The 21979-nt window shown below is 47.7% G+C and overlaps 1 protein-coding gene, 1 long non-coding RNA gene and 1 other non-coding gene across 4 annotated transcripts; 1 reads left to right on the top strand and 2 right to left on the bottom strand.

Annotated features, from left to right (window-relative positions):
* Nucleotides 1-2689: 2689 nt before the first annotated feature.
* Nucleotides 2690-11585, bottom strand: EIF5 (eukaryotic translation initiation factor 5). 2 transcript variants are annotated; one of them, XM_077941891.1, is made up of 12 exons: nucleotides 11516-11585; nucleotides 11168-11376; nucleotides 9854-10133; nucleotides 9669-9750; nucleotides 8945-9117; nucleotides 8577-8688; nucleotides 7356-7501; nucleotides 6937-7095; nucleotides 6500-6661; nucleotides 6033-6197; nucleotides 5236-5408; nucleotides 2690-4984 (listed from the first exon to the last, which is right to left on the bottom strand). In XM_077941891.1, exons 3-12 carry the CDS (start codon nucleotides 9923-9925, stop codon nucleotides 4975-4977), a joined length of 1254 nt encoding a protein of 417 aa, XP_077798017.1. In that variant the 5' UTR covers nucleotides 9926-10133; nucleotides 11168-11376; nucleotides 11516-11585; the 3' UTR covers nucleotides 2690-4974. The 2 variants fall into 2 exon arrangements, with proteins under 2 accessions (XP_077798017.1, XP_028707744.1); XM_028851911.2 differs by having other exon boundaries at nucleotides 2690-4884; nucleotides 5274-5408.
* LOC114680002 (small nucleolar RNA SNORA28) lies at nucleotides 7841-7966 on the bottom strand. Its single transcript, XR_003732080.1, has one exon. It is a non-coding gene; the product is annotated as a small nucleolar RNA SNORA28 (small nucleolar RNA).
* Nucleotides 10133-11378, top strand: EIF5-DT (EIF5 divergent transcript). Its single transcript, XR_013396599.1, has one exon. It is a non-coding gene; the product is annotated as an EIF5 divergent transcript (long non-coding RNA).
* Nucleotides 11586-21979: the final 10394 nt, after the last annotated feature.

Genomic DNA, 21979 nt, shown 5'->3' with positions numbered 1-21979 from the left:
GAAAACTGTACCCTTCCCCCAAGCTGGCTGCGTGACTTTGTATCGTCATCCATCAAAAGAACTTGATTAGTAATCCCAGCACTTTGGAAGGCAGATCACTTGAGGTCAGGAGTTTGAGACCAGCCTGGCCAACACGGTGAAACCCCGTTTCTACTAAAAATACAAAAATTAACTGGGTGTGATGGCGTGGGCCTTGTAGTCCCAGCTACTCAAGAGGCGGAGACAAATTGTTTGAACTCAGGAGCTTGCAGTGAGCTGAGATCCTGCTACTGCACTCCAGCCTGGGCGACTGAGCAAGTGTTTCACACACACACACACACACAAACTTGACAGACTGTGGTCACATCTGAGGACCCCAAACTTGTAACCACAGAGGACTGTTGCTGAAGCTCCAGGGCCTTTTAAGCAGGCCCCCAATAGGTGATCCCAGTCTTCAGAGAGGAAAGAGAGGTTTCATTGCTCCTAGGACCTCAGATTCTGCTGGCTGTGGGACAGGAGCCTGGACCTGTTAATCTCTCCACTCTAGCCACTGTGCCCTTGTGGTAGGTAGACAAGGCTGGTTGGTGACCCAACCTTCCCAGGCTGAAGTGCATTCTTCTGACCAGTCTGCTCCCTGCCCCGCCCCTCGCTTCCCTGCCTGTCTCCTACAGCACCTTAACCACCCTGGCAACAGAGGGATGCAAATGCAAGCATGACCAAGAGAGCCTGCTGCTTCCGCCAGCCTCAGCCCCACCATCCACCATGGAGGAGCTTCCACTTTCTGAGTGTGCTCCCCAACTTTCCTCTCCTGGGCAAACTCCTACCCATCCTTTGAGAACCAGCACAAACACTGCCTCTTTCTGTGGTGCTCTCCTCTCCCCCGTAAGGCTCTATCCCTGCTGTTTGCCTCCCTTGGCCTGGGAGCTCCTCTAGGGGGTGTGGGGATTTGGAGTCAAGTGTGAGCTGCCCAAGGCCCGACATGGAGTACTCAACGATGTGGTGGAATGAATGAGTGGACGGCCACGCACCGCTCTGGGACTTGGTTTTCAGGCCACAAGTGGTCCCTTCAGAAGACTCCAACCCTGTCTGTTGCAAGGTTACCCAAGGACCTAGGGAGCTGCTGTACTGTTCTCTCCACTGATTAGTTGATGATTAGTACAACCACCCTAAAGATGAGAGATTTCTTCCTTACCTCTACCCCTAAGTCCTCCATGGGGCAATAAAAACTTGGGGGCCACATACAGAGAGGACAAAGGATTGCCTTGTGACAGTAGGTGGGACCCAACCTCCATGTGCATTTGCTGTGGGACTCTGGGCTTGTTTCCTCCTTAAGAGCACGTGTAATGCAATGCCACTGCAACCAATCCAGGTGTACTGTGGAAGGATCCCTTCACCAAGTACTAGACACGCTGGAAGGCAGGCTGCAGGCTGCCTCCTGGGAAGCCCACTCAGCTGCACCAGCAGGCCTAGTCTCTTAAGGTCCTTAGACACAATGCCATTCTCAAATTTTTTGTTTTTTGAGATGAAGTCTCACTCGTCACCTAGGCTGGAGTGCAATGGTGGGATCTCAGCTTACTGCAACCTCTGCCTCCCAGGTTCAAGTGATTCTCCTGCCTCAGCCTCTCAAGTAGCTGGGATTACAGGTGCCTGCCACCACGCCCAGCTAATTTCTGTATTTTTAGTACAGATGGGGTTTTACCATGTTGGCCAGGCTGGTCTGGAACTCCTGACCTCAGGTGATCCGGCCGCCCTGGCCTCCCAAAGTGCTGGAATTACAGGTGGGAGCCACTGCGCCCGGCCAGGCACAATGCCAAGTGACTCCCTGTCCTCTTGGGGTCACACAGCACATGCTAGGGAGTAGACAAAAGTGCAGCACCGTTTCTGGTACTGAGACTGCTCTGGCTTTGTAGTAGTCAGGGAGGCTGAAATTTGAACCACCAAAAAGACAATGCAGGAACAAGGTCAACTTTGCAGTTTCTGGTTACTCTGGAATACTGGCAAGTCAAGCTGTAGCAATTAGGAAAATACTTGGTTAGATAAGGATTGTCTGCAGACTTGTCAGAAATGATAACTGACCTTGGTACAACAGTACCTATGCCTCAGGACCATGGTGAAGACTGACTGAGCTAACATAATGCAAAAGGTTCGAATTCACTTATCTGCTTTCTGCAGATGGCCAGCTTTCATTTCTGCCATCTCCAGGCCAAAGGCACAGTGCTTGGTAAACTGGAACAAACAGCCTGGGGCTCAATCCTGATACTCCTCCCTTCTCAAGTGGGAAGCAGAGGATTAAAGACCTCCTTGCCCATCTCTAAACTTTAGGACCCACACCAAAAATTTTTAAGTCAACTTCAGAATGTACTTGTTTAGAAAGCAATCCTCCCCCTTCCCTCATTCTTAACTAGAGATATACTATTACTCACAGTTACACAGCTGTGTATTTGAAGTCTGAGTTCCCTATTAAGTACCTGTCAAGATTTCAAGAAATAAAATTGAGGCAGATTCTCAGTTCACAGATGACAAGACTAGCAAATAAAGCCAGCCAGTGACCCAATGAAACGAACAACTTTTGTGAGTGGGGCTGGCAAGTGTAACTGCAGGATATATCCAACACAAATCCAAAGCAACAGCTACAAAACAGGGCAGATTCCAATGCTTTCATCTAATTATAAAATGAAAACTTAATTTTAATATTAAAGCAGAGACAAAATACAATTTTATCATTATTTTAATCAAGTAACTTAGCTGTTTAAACAAATCCTTAAGACAGTTCAATAGAGCAAAGTGAAGAATTACTCTATTAGGATAACCTGTGAACAAAGTTCAGATTATTGAATTTGAATTCCACTGGAAGTTTGGCACCAGACTGAACACTGGTCTAAGCCAAAATTTTTAGTGTTCTAGAAGCCCTGAACATGTTTTCCCTCAGATTAAAATTAGAAGCTTTATAATAGAACCTCGTTAGCTTGACTCTGAGTATGCTGAGTGCAACTTAGCTTAGGTAACCAGTATCTCCTACAGAATTCCAGTTAATGAAAGCAAATCAGCCTTGCGGCAAAGAATTTGAAACCTAGGCAACATACGAGTTTGAAGAAAAAAAAAATCCTCTTTGGTGTGACAAAGCACAATCCCTCCAGGTATATGGCTCCTGCTCCACCTGCACCCGAATCTATCAAAGGCAGCTGGAGACCAATTCTTGTCTCTCCATTAAGACTGCTAGGTTTCAATTCCTTAAAATATCAAGCCAACAAGGTTTTATTACATCAAATGTTTGTATCATTTCAATGTGAAAATTTTTTTACACCTATTTGTTATTAAGGTCTCATTACCTGTGAAATAAGTCACAAAAAAAGAGGTGAATGGTATAAGCCACTGCTCCAAAATTAACCCCATCGATTCTCGATTCCCACTGTGCACTTCGTGAAAAGGGGCAACTGCCTACAGGTTTAACCTTGAAGATGATTACTCAAACACAGAACCCATAATGAGTTTAGATTAGGCAAGGAATTCACAAGGAAGTTATCAACTCTTTTGTGTCCAAATCTAAAGCCCTGCATGGGCTCTTTCAGGTCCTTGTCACCTGTACTCAGGTGGCCATCAGACTTCTTGGGTGCCTGGCTATATTCAATGTGAAGTAAAAAATATCCCAAGTCTTACACCAAAATAGAGGCTCTGACTTAGAAGTATACTTTTAGTTTTCTTTTTAAATAAGACATTCTGGAAGGAAAAAAAGAAAAAAAGAAAATCAAGTTTGAAACACAGTTAACACTTATTTTGGCAAGATAGCAACCAAAATCTGAAAAGCATAAACTATGTGTCCAAATGTAAAAGGTATTAAAGAACCACAGGGGGCAGAAATTAAAGCCACACTGAAAAGACACAGTATGTCTAACATTTTGGAATTGTAATTTAAACCCTAAGGGCAAAAGCTTAAAAATCATGCTTAGGTTGCTAGTAAGTGCACCCTTCCCTGTTTCTCCCAAATAAAATCAGTTTGTTTAATTGCACCCCAAAGCAAGTTCTCTCAGTACAAAGTAACTACTACGTACACACAAAATGCTTGTTAATGTAATAATTTCCCTGGCTCATCCAACGTGCAATGCACACAACTTCAAAGACTACAATTTGGGGTAAGTGTACATGAAATGAGAAAACAGCTCTCCAAGTTTCAAAATCTGCTCTTACATTATTTATAGGACACTCAGATCGTATTCTTGGTAAGACGTTGTACTGTCATTTGATTATCAGTCTACCTCACAATGTACATTACCAGATGCCAATTTGAGGGACTACAGAGATAAAACTTTAGTACTGTATTTCTTAATGGGCTGAATAAGTTAACAATTAAGTTTGCTTTACATCCTATTGAAGACCTCTTTGCAGCCCCAGAACCTAACAATATCTGGCAGGCTCCAAGAATGCTCATCAGGTGAAATGATGGCACAACATTAAAAAAAAAAAAAAAGGAGCCAGTTACTTCAGCTTAAGTCATTCGGAGCCAAACATCTGAAGAATGACCAAAATCAAATCTTTTATTTTTATAACTGTATAAATGTGATCCAAATGTGTCCACCACCAGTTTTTCAAAAAGAAACATGCTATAAATAAGCAAACTACATCTGCTCACTGATGTGTATGGACTCCCTAGATGTCTCATTGGGCTTAATTACAGACCACTCACAGTAATAGATTTTTAGTGTAAAGTGTAGCATGATGTTAAGCCATTTTAGCTTTTGCACATACATGTTGCACTTCTGGCTGATAATGGAGAAAATTTGCAGCATTATACTGTTAAGCTAGGTTGCATCCATCCCTTTAAATGGCATCAATATCGATGTCGTCATCCTTGTTGTCCGACTTCACGGTTTCCACTTTCGGTACACTGGCAGTCTTCGAATACACCACCTGATAAGAATGATTTTATTCAACATAAGCTGATAAATCTGTTTATAAAACAGATCAATATAAACTGTGATCACAGAGGAGGAAAATTGCCTAGCTGCAGCTATTTCTTCTTCACTGAACAGCTTTGTTATGCAAACACTGCAAGTTCTCTTACATAGGCTCCAGTCTAAGAGCATTTTTAAAGTTTCTTATAGACTATAATGTGTAGGAGTAGGAAGTTTCCACCACCCTATTATTTTCCAAATTATTGAGACTCTATTTTATTGCATCTTAAATTCTAAACTTGAAATTACCCCAAACTGCCATTTTTTCACTCCTCACAAACCTTTTTAAATCTCAAACACCCATCACCAGCACTGTATCCAATACCCTCCTCCCGAAATGTTTACCTCAATGTTCTCGTCTTCATCTTCTTCTTCACCACCAGAAGATTCTTCCTCTGCTTCCTTCAACCATTTTATAAACGGTTCTGCTTTGACACGAATCTCTTTGGCAAGTTCTTTGGAGACATATTTCTTAGAGGCCTAAAAAAATGTGAGTACAAATCTCTTAACTGAGGACCTTTAACAACTTTTGATTATTTATATAACCCCCCTTACTGAGCTCCCAGCTCTGAGGGGACTGGGTCCTAACAAGTCTGAATCCTCAACAGAATAAATGTACTCGGTGAACACATTAGTCTCAGCAGTCTGTTATGACTACAAAGCTGACATGGTGGGAATCACAACCTACATAGCACAGGGACTGAACTTTAGCTAGGTATTAAACATTTTTTCTTGATCTCAAAACCCTGTCACAATACTTGGGAATGGCCGGGCGCGGTGGCTCACGCCTGTAACCTCAGCACAGCGGATCACCTGAGGTCAGGAGTATGAGACCAACCTGACCAACATGGGAAAACCCCGTCTACTAAAAATACAAAAATTAGCTGGGTGTGATGGCAGGTGCCTGTAATCCCAGCTGCTCGGGAGGCTGAAGCACGAGAATCACTTGAAGCTGGGAGGCAGAGGTTGCAGGGAGCCGAGATTATACCATTGCACTCCTGCCTGGGCAACAGAGACTTCATTTCCAAAAACAAACAAACAAACAAAAAAAAAACACCACCCCAAAACTTGTGAACCTGAAGAGCCCACCTATGTATTCCCCACCTTTTCCGACCAGCTGATGATGACCTCTTCTTCTAAAAGGTCTGCATCGTACATCTCCTTCAAGATATGTGGAATCTTGGAGATAAGCTGAGCTTGATGCATTGCTACCACACACTCCAAACCATGAAGAAGGTACCGTTGAGCTTTTTTGTTGTTGTGACAAAACTGCAAATAGATACCTTGGCGTTAAGCTTTTTCGTATGTTCTAAGTTGACAACTCTAGTACCCAAATAAGAGTGTCTGCAAGTGCATGGCCCATACAATAGTGGTTCAAAAAGGTCAATGCATAAACATCCCTATTACTTTGTAAGGGCCTAGATACGGCACTTTCAGATGCTCAGAGGCTTGTAAGGTGGGTCAATTTCCCTACTTTCAAGCATGACAGGACAAGCAAAAATAGTTAAAATGACCATCTCAAAAGCCACACAGCTGTAATCTCATTTATGAATTCAGAGCAATTTGCTTACTCGTAGGAAATGGCGTCTGTATTTCTTAATCTGTTCTCTAATCTTCTCATTAAAAAGAACTTCAGTCAGAACAAGAGGGCCCATGGCTTTTACATCCAGTCTTTCTGCTTCAGCAACAATTTCTTTGTCAGATGAATCAATAATACCCTCTTCTTTCTTTTTCTGCAAATAAAACGAAAACAATTCAGTGAAATGGAGGCACACTTTGCCAGGCTCAACATAGCAGTCAGTCCCTGCTCTGATGGACGTATTTTTCCTAATTGGGCAGTTGCAAAAATATAGTGCCTAGAACCACGTGCAAAAGATATTTAATGAATGAACAAGAGTTAATAAGAGTTGTGCATTAAAGTAATCCTAATCACACTGCTTAAAGTATCATATATCTAAAGGCACAAGGCTGGGCTGAAGCCGATTTACAGACCAAGCAAATGTTTTACCTTAACAAAATCAAACAGGATATTGACCCGCTCCTCAATTGTTCTTTCCAAATCATCACTGAGTGTCAGAACTTTTGCATGGTCACTGATTTCATCCATTCGACGCCTTTGAGCTTCCTCAGTTGTATCTTCTCCCCAGTCGTCATCCTCCTCTTCCTCCTGTTTACGAAAACAGCTACTTGACCAAAAGTCTTAAAAACAACAACAAAAAGGTTCAGATTTTGTCAAGCTAATGGCATCAAGTCCATCTCCCACCAAAATTGGGTTCACCTTAACTCAAACCACCACTACTACTTGAAATCCAAAACATTACTGTATTACACACTGAAGGCTAGTTTCCACACTTCCGCCCACCTCAACCAACTGCCATACACTTCACACAACTTTAGTGCCCCCTAGGCCATCAACCCTGCACTTACCACTGTATGTGGAGGAGGACTGATTTCATTTGGTGGTGGTGGTGGTGGTGGTGTCTCACTGCTGGATACGGAGCCATTTTCCTTGTCTTTGCCCTTTCTATTTTTCTTTTCCTTTTCTTTCTTTCCTGTACCACTGTCACTATTCTCTATAGAGCAAAAGGGAAATAAAAATTTAACCCCATAACTTACATTACCTCACTGCCCATTATTAACATCTAAAACCCTGCCCTTAACTTTCCTATGGATCCCCTCAGAAAAACCACACAGCGCACGCAATGCTAAGAAGCATCACAGATCAAATTCATCATGTATTTCATAGATAAGAATGTCTAAGAATGGAGTGACACAAAATATTAGGAGTATTTAACTGCTAGGTAACATTAAGATGAAGTGATGATGCCTCCACCAGGGAGTGAAAGGCTTGCTCTCTGTCATCCCTCATGAACAGTCATAAACTCACCCCAGCTTCAGCCGACAGGTGAAACACTGTTTAAGTCTATATAACGGCTTGTCTCATGGGAGAGAGAACACCGGAATAGGTTAGACTTTCTTGCTATAGCAAGCTCAAATTGTGTCAGACAGTTTCCATCATCTGCCACAGAGTGTTGCTTGCAATGCTCAAGTTTAATGAAGGAGGCCCTCTTTACCAAACAATGTCAGTAAAAAGATCCTTTGCTGGGTTTCCATCAGAATTTTAGTCATTACTTCATCTACCCTAAGATAATCTGCCTTGATATGGCACAATTTAATTGGCAGCCGATTTTTCACCTTTAATGGTAATTCACAATACACTTTTGAAAGATAGCTTAGATTCGGTAAAATATAGTGCAAAGACTAAAAGGTTCCTTACACTGTTTTTTTGAGACAGTCACTGTTGCCCAGGCTGGAGTGCAGTGGCAAGATCTCAGCTCAGCGCAACCTCTGCCTCCAAGGTTCAAGTGATGCTCATGCCTCAGCCACCTGAGTAGCTGGGATTACAGGAGCACACCATCACACTCTGCTAATTTTGTATTTTTAGTAGACAGGTTTCACTATGTTGGCCAGGCTGGTCCTGAACTCCTGGCCTCAAGCCCACCTTGGCCTCCCAAAATGCCGGGAATACAAGCATGACACGATGCCCAGTCTCCCTGACATTCCTATTACAAGAAAACCTTCCATTTTGTCCCCAACAGTTAGTTTACTTTATGTTAGGATCTTAGGAGTTCATCACAGAAGACTCACCAGGTGGGTTTTTGAGAATGAATGTGCAGAGTTTATGATGTGTGTCAAGCATGCCTCGATAGCCACAGGCTTTACAAGAATTACCTATTGTTTGCTTCTTTGGATTGACATGCTGCCAAAAAAATAACAAGTATGTTATCCACAACATAAACATGAAAATATCTAATCAGAAGACATTTAAACTACAGACAGCTTCACATCTAAAGGAAACTTTTTTCACAGTGACCTACTTTAAAAAAAAAGAACAGAAATATCTCCAAAACTGGAGATTTTGTCTTTGACTTATATTTGCTGCCTTCTCACGAAGGTGACTTAACGGTAACAAAAGGCATATGGCTTTTTCTTTTGACAACCACAAAAGCACTTACCAAATCTGTTTCAGGATTCTCACATTCAGGACAGAGAACAAATTTTTTAATGAATCCATCCAACATGTCTTGCAGCTTATTCGCCTCATGAGATCCATTGACAATGTAACGGTCATTCTTAACATCAAACTGGGTCTGTGCTCCCAGCTCACAACCAAAATATTTGGTGGGATCTATTTGAATGAAAGAGGAATTTGGATCGTTAGTTAACTAAATCTTTGGTTATTCACCCACATTTATACCCACACTTTATTTTTTTTTTTTGAGATGGAGTCTGTCACCCAGGCTGGAGTGCAACAGCATGGTCTCAGCTCCCCACAACCTCGGCCTCCTGGGTTCAAGTGATTCTCCTGCCTCAGCCTCCTGAGCAGCTGGGACTACAGGGCATGCCACCATGCCTGGCTAATTTTTGTATTATTAGTAGATTCAGCGTTTCACTATGTTGGCTAGGTTGGTCTAGAACTCCTGACCTCGTGATTCGCCTGCCTCAGCCTTCCAAAGTGCTGGGGGTTACAGGTGTGAACCACCGCACCCGGCCATCCACTTTAATTAAATGTGTTCCCCTGGTAGTTTTGTGAACTCATGGCAACCAATAAACCACGGTACCTCACTAACTTGCAAGCTAATTAGCCAGCATACAATTAGAACAAGTTTTGCAGCTCAACTACTTTGAGGTCTCTATCCCATAATATGCCCTTTATGAACTTTTCCAAGATTTACTTACACGTTGGAGGCCGATTAAGCGCCTTTGCAACGTCAACCATGTTGACTATAACTGTCTTGATTCCATTTCCTTTGCCCTCGACCTAAAGGAAATAAGAATTTTAATTGTGCAGTTTCCCCTGACAGATGCAAACTCCAAAATTCTACAAAAAGAGTTATCAACTAAATTGAAGAGTAGTTTATTACCTTGGCAATCAGACGGGGCATCTTGTAGCGATAGAACTGGTCTGACACGCTGCGGTTGACATTGACAGACATTTTGGCTTATTAGTGGCTTTATCAATAAGATGAAGAGATCTTTGATTGCAACTTTTTGGTATCTTCTGTCTGGAGAAGAAGGGATGACATAAACGACTGCAAGAGTTCTCGGTCTCTGACATGAAAAAATTTTCGCCACTGAGGCTGTAAGCTTCTTGCTTGTATGCTATGTTTCCCCAATACAGGTACCAATGGCTGCGCAACAGCTCTGAAAAAGAAAGGGAAAGAACACACAAAAATCCCCCCAGGTTTAACATCATCGCTGGATGGAAACACCTCCTTTTACATCCTAGTAATGCTTCTGCTTAATTCCACTTTAAAAACCATCTGAGATCACAAGCAGTCATTCTCACGTCACACAGTACAACCTGCGGGAACATAAAAGGCCTCCATTTCGACTAAGCTGTGACTCTGGTAGGGAAATGCCTGATAAGAAAACAGAAGCTGCGCTGCCTCAGCCGCCGTGAGTTTCCATCAGACCGACAGCAATCAGCAGGTTTGCCTCTGCGGCCATCCTAGAAGTGCTGAAGAACGAACCCGAACCCTCTCCGCCCCCACCCGGCCTGGATCAGGAAACTTCTCAGGCACACCCCCCTTCGCCATCATTTTTAAGGGGTAACTAGGAAACTATTCTCTACCACTAATTGTTGCTTCGGCAACCATGGCTTACTTCAAAGCAGCACTTCCTTAGAAGCAGTGCTCGCCCAAAAGTGCCATTAAGCAAGGGAGGCTCGGCCCGGCCTCCCTTTTCCTCGCTATTCAAACACTCGGTTAACCTTCGACCCGGTCCCCATGGCTACGGCGCTCCGAGGCGTTTCCGCGGGGGCTGGCGAGCCGGACACCTCCGCGAAGGAGGGCGGCGCGCGACCCGAGCGTCTGGCCCCATCCCCAGCGCGTCCCCCGGGAGCCGGCGGGCCCCGGAGGGTGCGCAGCCGGGAAGCGACACCCAGCCGAGGGGTGCCGGGGCTCGGGCCGCCCCCGCCAGGAGCGCGCGATGACTCACAAATGCAGCAGCTGAAGCCTGACTCAGCCCGAGCGGCGGGCACGCGCGACGCGCTCCCGCCAGGCCGGGGAGGGGGCGACGCCAGGCCGGGGAGCGCGCGGGGAGGGGGCGGCCGGTGCCCGAGCCCGCGCCCGCCCGCCGTCCGCCCAAACTGCGCCACACGCCGCGGCGGGGTCACGCGGCGGCCGCCGCCATCTTGTGCGGCCGCCATCTCCTGGTCCGCCGCGCCCGCGACTCACCGTTTTCGTCAAATAAAGACATAAACCCAACGCTGCTCGCCCGGGACTGGGATGAAGAGAGGCGCGATTTAAACCCGAGTCCGAGTCCAAGGAGGCGGAGGCGAAGCGCAGCGAGGAGCGGCCGGGCCAGGTGCCGCCGCCGAGCAGCGGGGAGGGGCTGTCCCAGCGACGTCCGCGGTCCACACCCGTCAGCGCCGGAGCCTGGCGACCTGGCGCGGAGAGACGGCGCCGTGAGCCGCGGGCGGGTCGGGGGGTGCGCCTTCCCCGCCAGCCAGCGGCCCGCGGGGTCGAGGGGGCGGGGAGCACCGGGCAGGGGGCGCGGGGCCGCCGCCCCACCACCGGACTCACCTCTGGAATGTTCTCGCTCTGACTGAACAACGCCGCCGCCGCGCTCAAGCTACCCTCGGCCCCAGCGTCCGCCCCCCGCGTCAGGCCTCACTGCCCATTGGCTGGAGGTCTGCCACAGTTCGCTCGTCATTGGCTCGCTTGCGACGTCAATCGCGTCCTTCCGCGCCCCTTCTGCTTCCTGAGGCTCCACTCGCGGCTTCGGCCCGCCTCCAGCCCCGGCCCCGCTTCCTTCCTCTCCCTTCCCCCCGCTTTTCCCAGAGGTCTTCGCGTCGCAGTGTTCGGGTCTCGCGAGAGCCGGAGTGTCCCTGGTGGCGGGGCCGGTGTGCCGGGCTCCGTGCCTTGTCGCTTTGGGCTTTGCGGGGAACATGGCGGTTGGTCTCCTCCCCCGCCGGGTGTGGGCCAGGCCGCGGCGTCGCAGCGACTCCCGGGACGCAGGAGCCATCGTCCTCGAAACCGCTCTCGAGGCCGTGTTATTGCGGCCGCCACCTTCGGGGAGAGGAACCCTACCGCGTTCTCTCCGCGGTGGGCGCTCGTCTCCCTTCCCCGTCCTCCCGGGACGCCCGTCTCCGGGCCTCGAGCAATAGTTGTTTTTCCACCCTAAACCCAGGCTTGGGTCTTTCATCCCAGGGCTGTCTTCTGTTTTGGACTCGGGGTGGATTGGCCGCTGGCGGAACGAGCCAGTCACTGCCCAGGGCGGTCGCGAGACCGCGCCGCCTCGGTGCCGGCCCGCACCCCAGCCTGCGCGCTTAGCTCAGCGCGTCGCCTCCCGTTTTCGGAAGAGCAGGCCCTTAATTGGTTTGGAATCCCGGGGCCTCCTGAAGGCGCTTCGTGGTGGGTTCCCACCTTCTGGTGAAGGCCTCCCTGCGCTCCCAGGCTTGAAAAGCGCTGTGCTTCGTGCTTCTCTGTCACCTTGCTCCTAGTGGGCATCACCTCGGGTCCACCCCTCCAGTTTATGACTTGTGAATTCCTTGACAGGCAAATCGTAGCCCAGAGCAGGCGTTTATAATGAGATTCCAATGTATTCTGTTGAAAATTATTATTATTTAGGCCGGTCGCGGTGGCTCAAGTCTGTAATTCCAGCACTTTGGGAGGGCTGAGGTGGGCGGATCACCTGAGGTCAGGAATTTGAGACCAGCCTGGCCAATATGGTGGAACCCCGTCTCTACTAAAAATACAAAAAATCAGCTGGGCGTGGTGGCGCGCTTGTAATCCCAGCTACTCGGGAGGCTGAGGCAGGAGAATCCTTGAACCTGGGAGGCACAGGTTGCAGTGAGCCGAGATCACACCACTGCACTCCAGCCTGGACAACAGAGTGAGACTGTCTTAAAAAAAAAAAAAAAAGAAAATTATTATTTAGAGAGAGGCTCTCATATTTTAGTTCTGTTGAAACTCTCGCATTCTTTCTGAAACTTGGAAATTTTTGTGAAAACTTGAGACTTAAAAACACATCCGTAGTTCACCCTGAAGTTTGAAGACCTCACTTAGACTGTTTAGAGTGAGAGCCCCGCTAACCTGCACTCTGATCTCTAAGGTACAGTCATCGGGAAGTCCTGAGCGGCCGTGCAGGTTTCCCGATCTGGAAAAGAGCAATGTTGCTGAGGACAGGATGAGGTAGGTAAGAGGCTGCCCTTTGTTTTAGACCAGTTGCATTTGCACTGAGGTTAGAATTGGCAGCTATGTTGATTTTCATCAAAATCCAAGATCGCGCTTCCATAACTTAAAAGCTTTATAAACAAAAATCGGCAGTATTGGTGGGAAGAAAAAAAAGGCACGATCCAGAATTGAGAGGTGATTTGTGTCCTTTAGGGCAGGGACTTTTGTAATCCTGCAGTGTGTGCCCTGGCGTGTAGTTAAGCCAAATGCACAGTGCCTTATGAGTACCAGGGTTCTCATCAGACAAACTAGAAAGGGGGATCCCAGACATGCTGCTGCTGTTTCACGGTGGAGCATGACTTAGCAATATTGAAACAGATCTGAGTTTTTGCTTGGCAGCACACAAATGACGTTATTTTAGAAACTCTGTTGGAAAGTATAGGCATGAAACTAGTCTGAGGTAAGAGGCCTTCCTTTTCAGTAAAGTTTTAATAATGAAACACGAAGTAATTAGCTTTTTCGTATGTTTAATGGTACAATTTTTAATTTCATTGAAGTCTCTAGTAATTTTAATTGCTTTTAATATGTATACTACTCATTTGTATGCAACCATGGACAACTTGAAAAAATTAGTTTTGTGTTCTATTTCTCCCTTTTAGTTAATACATAATTACACATTTGCAGGATACAAAGTGATATTTCAGTACATGTATACAATGTGTAATGATTAAAGCAGAGTAATGAGCATATCTATCACCTCAGATTTTAATCATTTCTTTGTGTTGGGAACATTCAGAATTCTGTCTTCTAGCTTTTCGAAAATATTCAATAGGTTGTTAAGTATATTCATCCTGAAATACTACAGAGCACTAGAAGTTATTGAGCTGTAATTTTGTATCAATCTCTCCCTTTCCTCCTCTCCCATTCACATTTCTAATAAACCACAATTCAACTCTACTTCCATGAACTCAAATTCTTTTTTTTTTTTTTTTTTGAGACGGAGTCTCGCTCTGTCACCCAGGCTGGAGTGCAGTGGCCGGATCTCAGCTCACTGCAAGCTCCGCCTCCCGGGTTTACGCCGTTCTCCTGCCTCAGCCTCCTGAGTAGCTGGGACTACAGGCGCCCGCCACCTGGCCCGGCTAGTTTTTTTTGTATTTTTTAGTAGAGACGGGGTTTCACCGTGTTAGCCGGGATCGTCTCTCGATCTCCTGGCCTCGTGATCCGCCCGTCTCGGCCTCCCAAAGTGCTGGGATTACAGGCTTGAGCCACCGCGCCCGGCCTCAAATTCTTTTTTAACTCCCACATATGAATGAGAATATGTGGTATTTATCTTTCTGTGCCTGACTTACTTTACTTAATATGATATTGTCCTTCAGTCTCAGCCATGTTGCTTCAGATAACAGGGTTTCATTATTTTTTATGACTGAGTAGTATTCCAGTATATATGAAACACTTTTTTCTTTCTTTTTCTTATTTTTTGAGACGGAGTCTCACTCTGTCGCCCAAGCTGGAGTGCAAGTGGCCTGATCTCAGCTCACTACAACCTCCGGCTCCCGGGTTCAAGTGATCATCCTGCCTCAGCCTCCCAAGTAGCTGGGACAACAGGTGCGTGCCACCACGCCTGGCTAATTTTTGTATTTTTTTTAGTACCGATGGGGTTTCACCATATTGGATAGGCTGTTCTTGAACTCCTGACTGCGTGATCCACCCACCTTGGCCTCCCAAAGTCCTGGGATTACAGGCGTGAGACAGCACGAACAGCCTATAACACATTTTCTTTATGCTTTTTTTTTTTTTTTTTTTTAAATAATAATAAGATAGGGGGTGGTCTCACTATGTTGCCCAGGCTGGTCTCGAACTCCTGGCCTCAAGCAATCCTACCACCTTGGCATCCCAAAGTGCTGGGATTACAGGCATGAGCCACTGCAACCAGCTTATCCATTCATTTGTTGGTGGATGCTTAAGTTGATTCCGTATCTTTTGCTATTGTGACTGGTGCTGCAATAAACATGGGGATGCAGATATCTCTTTGATAATATTGATTTGATTTCCTTTGGATAAATACCCAGTAGTGGGATTGCTGGATCATATGGAAGATCTATTTTTAGTTTTTTGAGACACCTCCATGATGTTTTCCATAATGGCTATACTGATTTACCTTCCCACCAACAGTGCATCAGAGTTCCCGTTTCTCTGCACCCTTGCCAGCATTTGATTTGTGGTTTTGATTTGCATTTCCCTGTTGATTAGTGACATTGAGCATTTTTTCATACATGTGTTGGCCACTTGTATGTCTTTCTTGGAGAAATGCCTATTGAGATCCTTTGTCTATTTAAAATTTAGATTTATTTATTTTTTGTTGGTGAGTTGTTTGAGTTCCTTGTTTATTCTGGATATTGGCACCTAAAAATTACTCTTTTTTTTTTTTTTTTGAGTCGGAGTCTCGCTCTGTCCCCCAGGCTGGAGTGCAGTGGCCGGATCTCAGCTCACTGCAAGCTCCGCCTCCCGGGTTTACGCCATTCTCCTGCCTCAGCCTCCTGAGTAGCTGGGACTACAGGCGCCCGCCACCTTGCCCGGCTAGTTTTTTTGTATTTTTTAGTAGAGATGGGGTTTCACTGTGTTAGCCAGGATGGTCTCGATCTCCTGACCTCGTGATGCGCCCGTCTCGGCCTCCCAAAGTGCTGGGATTACAGGCTTGAGCCACCGCGCCCGGCCCTAAAAATTACTCTTAATCATACCATTTGTTAAATGCTTATCATATCCTAGGAGTTTTCTAAGTCCTTCGAATACATTATCTTATTTCTCAGACCCTGTGAGGAATTTGTATTTCCATTTTACAAATGAGCAAACTGAGGCATAGTGGAAAAAAAATTAAGCAACTTACCCAAATCATGTATCTAGTAAGTGGCAGAGCTAGGATTTAAAGACAGATCTGTCTGACCCCAAAGCCTGTTCCCTTAAAACTTATGTGGCATGGCCTCTCCAGATAAACAGAAAAACAAACACAATGAGACACTTGACATATGCAATCTCATTCTTTAATAATCACGGAAGGAGATGTTGTTATGCCTGTTTTACAGGTGAGGAAAGAGACTCAGAAAGGTAAAGCAGTTTTCCCCAAAGTCGCCTCCCTATTAAATGGTGGACAGCGTTTGAACTCCAGCTTGTGTGACGCCAAGCTCATTGCACAATTCCATTTCCCCTTTCTGGATCTCCACCTCATTTGGCTTCATTATTTTCCCCAGTCAGGCGCTCACAGTTCATGAACTAGTGGACACTTGGTGCTTGTGAAAACCTTGTTGAATGACTGCATGAATTGCACACATCAGCGCATACCCTGATGGCAGACAGGAATAGCTGCTGGTAAGGTAGATTGGTAAACTAGCCTTCTGGTTGTTTACATATTGGCCTGTGACTCTGTTGAACATGAATGAGTGTCCCCTCCCTCCCACCCCCACAAAGGTCAACTCTGTGTGGACTGAGAGCCTTGTGTTTCTGAGCTGTGGGCTCAAAGGGACTCAGGTATTGTCCACTGTGAGGGGCAGTCTGGCTGGCCAGCTGGTCCCCCTCTGTGACACCCACCTCTCAACTTTTTTTTTTTTTTTTTTTTTTTTTGAGACAGAGTCTCACTCCGTTGTCAGGCTGGAGTGCAGTGGCATGATCTCAGCTCACTGCAACCTCTGCCTCCCAGGTTGAAGTGATTCTCCTGCCTCAGCCACCTCAGTAGCTGGGATTACAGGCATGCACCACCGCTCCTGGCTAGTTTTGTATTTTAGTAAGAGATGACGTTTCTCCATGTTGGTCAGGCTGGTCTTGAACTCCCAACCTCAGGTGATCCACCCGCCTCAGCCTCCCAAAGTGCTGGGATTACAGGCGTGAGCCACCGCACCCTACCTCTCAACTTTTAAAGCTGCACACTGTTAACTTAAATTCTTGTCCCCCCTGCTTCAGGACAAGCTACAGGGTGTATGCATCATTTTTCTTCTAGCACCAGCTGGTCACAGGGGTATTCATAAAGCAGACATTTGAAGCTGTTGGAAGGGAACCGAAGGTTATCTGGTGAGTACAGAGGCGTCGGCTGACTTGAGGGCTGGTGTCCTAAACCATGGTAATCTAGTGCATCCCTATCAATACATAATTCTGTGCTAGGCAGTGAGGGTGCAGGCCCACCTACATCACAGACCCTGCCCGGGAGGTCACATGTAAACAAGTAGAGGCAAATATCTGCTTGCTGGGCACCCCACCGAAGCTTGGCTTCATGAAATCTCTGACCCTCTGAGCAGCATGTCTCCCTGCCTTCGTGACCTGCCCAACCCACAGCCAGGCCGCACCCACCCCACACCACTGGCATTCATGTCACTTGATTGCAGTTGCCTGTTTCCTTCTCTGACTTCCTTACTGGGCCAAGCAACTGGAGGGCAGGAGACTTGTGCTTGAGAAGAAAGGACTCTGGACTTTGGCCGAGGGACAGGCCTTCAGTTCCAAAAGGGACAGAGGCAGGAAGCAGAGGTGTTTGAGGAAAGATGGGGGTCCAGGTGAAGGATCACTGGAGACTGACATAAAGTCTTCCTCCTCCCAAGTATGGATCCCACTCAGCAGCCATCATGCATTGTCCCATTCCTGGAAAAAGAAAAAAACGCAAAATGGCATTGATTCTGCCTGTGTAGCGTCCTACGTGCAGCAGATGACAATGAAACGTGGGTGGATCAGAGCAGGCCCTACAGTATTGGATTGGTGTTGTCTTGGTCACATTGAAGCCACACACAGCACCCCAGTGACAAATTCCCAGGAGATGCAGGAGCTGCTGGTCCCAGGACTGTCCTGTGCCTTAAAACCGGGGGACCCCCATGATGTTGGAACCCAGATACCCTTCTTCCCCTTAGCATAGTCTCAGCAGTTTTCTTTTGAGATAGTCAAGTTGCCCTAATTTGGGTAGTCTGTGAATAAGAAGAACAAAATCTCTGCCCCAGTGGGCGTGTTGGAGAAGTGGGCCCCAGGTCTCATGCCGATGTGGTGGGAGTGGCATTAGACTGATCGTTACTGTTAGGAAGGTGCCAGTGGCCTTGCAGTGCTGACAAAGCCTTGTCACCCGTGGTCTCTCACAGCCTCCTCACACCTTGGGAGGTGGTAAGTATACATTGTATTCCTTCATTTTATGGAGGAGGAAGCTGAGACTCAGAGAGATGATTTGCCTCCAGTTGGGGGGTCAGGTGTCCTGACTCCCAGCTTCAGAGTTCTTCCGCCTGACTAGGGACTAACAGTTCTGTGTGGTGCATCTAGGTCCCAGGAATTTGCCTCTCTTCCCTCAGTTGCATTTCCTTTACTCCAGTGGTTTTTTAAGTTTCGTGTGAGGGGAGGCAGGATCCAAGTCGTAACCCTGGTAGCTAACATAGGACATCTGCTTGTCCCAGAAGATCCACTCAGGTGTTCTGTCTTCAGACCTGTGAGGATGCATTTTCCTTTATGCCACAGATTTTCATTAGCCACTGCATGTCCTGCCCAGGGGGCGGCAGACACTGGAGATGCAAATGGACCTGAGAGGGGGGACTTCTTTTATAAAACAACATTGAAAAACATGGAAGATTTTAGGCCAGGTGCGGTGGCTCACACCTGTAATTGCAGCACTTTGGGAGGCTGAGGTGGGTGGATCATGAGGTCAGGAGTTCGAGACCAGCCTGGCCAGCATAGTGAAACCCCATCTCTACTAAAAATATAAAAAATTAGCTGGTGCGGTGGCAGGCACCTGTAGTCCCAGCTACTCGGGAGGCTGAGGCAGGAGAATCGCTTGAACCCAGGAGGCAGAGGTTGCAGTGAGCCGAGATTGCGCCATTGCACTATAGCCCGGGTGACAGTGTGAGACTCTGTCATAAAATAAGATAAGACAAGACAAGACAAAATAAAATAAAAATGGAAGATTTCACCTAAAAATTCAGATTTCTGGTTCCTTGGAAAATTGGAAGCCCTTGTGCTCTGGGACATACCTACATGATAGATTTTCCAGGAGCCAAGTTTCAGCTGACCTTTTAGACCCAAAGTTGGGGACTGAATGCTCACAGAAAAGAACCAATGACTCCCCATCCAGGTGTGTGTGTGCTCTCCCCCTGCAGGTGTACATGTGCTCTGTCCCCCTCCAGGTGTGCGTGTGCTCTGTCCCCCTCCAGGTGTGCGTGTGCTCTCCCCCTCCAGGTGTACATGTGCTCTGTCCCCCTCCAGCTGTGTGTGTGCTCTCCCTCCCAAGTGTGTGTGTGCTCCCCCCCTCCAGGTGTGCATATGTTCTGTCCCCTTCCGGGTGTGCGTGTGCTCTCCCCCTCCAGGTGTACATGTGCTCTGTCCCCCTCCAGCTGTGTGTGTGCTCCCCCCCTCCAGGTGTGCGTGTGCTCCCCCCTCCAGGTGTGCGTGTGCTCCCCCCCTCCAGGTGTGCGTGTGCTCCCCCCCTCCAGGTGTGCGTGTGCTCTCCCCCTCCAGGTGTGCGTGTGCTCTCCCCCTCCAGGTGTGCGTGTGCTCCCCCCCTCCAGGTGTGCGTGTGCTCTCCCCCTCCAGGTGTGCATATGCTCTGTCCCCCTCCAGGTGTGCGTGTGCTCCCCCCCTCCAGGTGTGCGTGTGCTCTCCCCCTCCAGGTGTGCGTGTGCTCTCCCCCTCCAGGTGTGCGTGTGCTCCCCCCCTCCAGGTGTGCGTGTGCTCCCCCCCTCCAGGTGTGCGTGTGCTCCCCCCCTCCAGGTGTGCGTGTGCTCTCCCCCTCCAGGTGTGCGTGTGCTCTCCCCCTCCAGGTGTGCATGTGCTCTCCCCCTCCAGGTGTGCGTGTGCTCTCCCCCCCCAGGTGTGCATATGCTCTGTCCCCCTCCAGGTGTGCGTGTGCTCTCCCCCTCCAGGTGTGCATATGCTCTGTCCCTCTCCAGGTGTACGTGCACTGTCGCCCTTCCAGGTGTGCGTGTGCTCTGTCCGCCTCCAGCTGTGCGTGTGCTCTCCCCCCAAGTGTGCGTGTGCTCTCCCCCTCCAGGTGTGCGTGGGCTCTGTGCCCCTCCAGGTCTGCGTGGGCTGTGTCTCTTCCAGGTGTGCATGTACTCTACCCCTCCAGGTGTGTGTAGGCTCTGTCCCCCTCCAGGTATGGGTGTGCACTGTCCCCCTCCAGGTGTGTATGTAGGCGCTGTCCCCCTGCAGGTGCACATGTGCTGTGTCCCCCCTCCAGGTGTGAGTATGCACTGTTCCCCTCCAGGTGTGTGTGTGGCTCTGGCCCCCTCTAGGTGTGTGTGTGGCTCTCCCCATCCAGGTGTGCGTGTGCTCTGTCCTCCTCCAGGTGTGTGTGCTCACCCACACCTGCCCCATCATTTATTCCCCATTGCTTGCCTTACCTCTGTGTGTATCTGTACTCATTTATTCATTCATTCAATGGATATGTATCACATGCCCTCTCTCTGCCAGCCCTAGAGGATTTAAACAACTAAGACATTGTTTTCCAGGGCTGTTGTAACAAAGCAACAGAAACTGTGTGGCTTAAAACAACAGAAATTCAGTTTTAGTTTTTGGCCGGGCACGGTGGCTCATGCCTGTAATCTCAGCGCTTTGGGAGCCCGAGGTGGGCGGATCACCTGAGGTTAGGAGTTTGAGACCAGCCTGGCCAACATGGTGAAACCCCATCTCTACTAAAAATAGAACAGTTAACCAGGCGTGGTGGCAGACACTTGTAATCCCAGCTACTCAGGAGGCTGAGGCACGAGAATCCTTTGAACCTTGGAGTGCAGTGAGCTGAGATCGCGCCACAGCACGCCAGCCTGGGTGACAGAGTGAAATTCCGTCTCAAAAAAAAAAAAAAAAAAAAGGAAATTCATTTTTTCACAGTTCCATAGTCCAGAAGGTACAAAATCCTTGGGTTGGCCGGTCCATGCACCGTCTCTAGCATCTGGTGGCTGCCAACAGTCTTTGGCATTTCTCAACTTGCAGCCATAGAGCTCCAAATCCGCCTCTGTCATCACTTGGTTTCGTCACCTTTGCGTAAAGTATCTTCACTTGGCGTTTTCCTCTCTGTCTCTTTTTTTTTTTTAAGATGGAGTGTCGCTCTTGTTGCCCAGGCTGGAGTACAGTGATGCAATCTTGGCTCACCGCAACCTCTGCCTCCCAGGTTCAGGCGATTCTCCTGCCTCAGCCTCCTCAGTAGCTGGGATTACAGGCGTGTGCCACCACGCCTGGCTAATTTTTGTATTTTTAGTAGAGATGGGGTTTCGCCATTTAGGCCAGGCTGGTCTTGAACTCCTGACTTCAGATGATCCACCCACCTTGGCCTCCCAAAGTGTTGGGATTACAGGTGTAAGCCACCTCGGCTCTGCACCCGGCCTCTGTGTCTCTTCTTATAAGGACACCAGACATATTGAATTGAGGACCTGCTCTACTCCAGCATGACCACATTGTAACTCGATTAAATCTGCAATAACCCTATTTTCAAATAAGTTCTCATTCACAGGTACCTGGGGTTAGGTGTTAAACATATTAGATTTTGTTTTTTCTTCTGGAGGGTCTAGTGAGAGAACATATCACTTTGGGGACATGATTTTAAAAAATCCCAAATCACACGAAATGTAGAGCATGGCTCTTGCTCATCATCCACTCTGGGAGACTCCTAAAGCGTCAGCCAGTGCCCGGTGGCAGCTCTGGTTCGGTGGCCTTGTTGCTTCAGATACACTAATCACTGGATCCCCACAATAGCCATCCTCTGGCAGAGACTCTATTGCTGCTCCACTTCAGCACAGATGAGGAAACTGAGGCACAGAGAGGTTACACAGCTTGACTGAGGCTACAATTAAAACCTAAGTGACTATATTCCAAATATATACAAAATAAAAACCAGGCACGGTGTTGCCCACCTATAATCCCAGCTCC

Source organism: Macaca mulatta, chromosome 7 (genome assembly GCF_049350105.2).
Source record: "Macaca mulatta isolate MMU2019108-1 chromosome 7, T2T-MMU8v2.0, whole genome shotgun sequence".
Lineage (NCBI taxonomy): Eukaryota > Metazoa > Chordata > Mammalia > Primates > Cercopithecidae > Macaca > Macaca mulatta.
Note: the sequence above shows the minus strand (reverse complement) of the source record. Positions and strands in the feature narration are given on the sequence as shown.

Excerpts from the sequence above, each read along its gene's own strand:
- EIF5 (XM_028851911.2), bottom strand. The coding sequence starts at position 9,925 with ATGTCTGTCAATGTCAACCGCAGCGTGTCAGACCAGTTCTATCGCTAC. Across the intron at positions 8,689-8,944 it reads AGAATCCTGAAACAGATTTG|CATGTCAATCCAAAGAAGCA; the intron begins GTAAGTGCTTTT and ends TTTTTTTGGCAG. Across the intron at positions 5,409-6,032 it reads TCATCAGCTGGTCGGAAAAG|GCCTCTAAGAAATATGTCTC; the intron begins GTGGGGAATACA and ends ACATTTTTTTAG.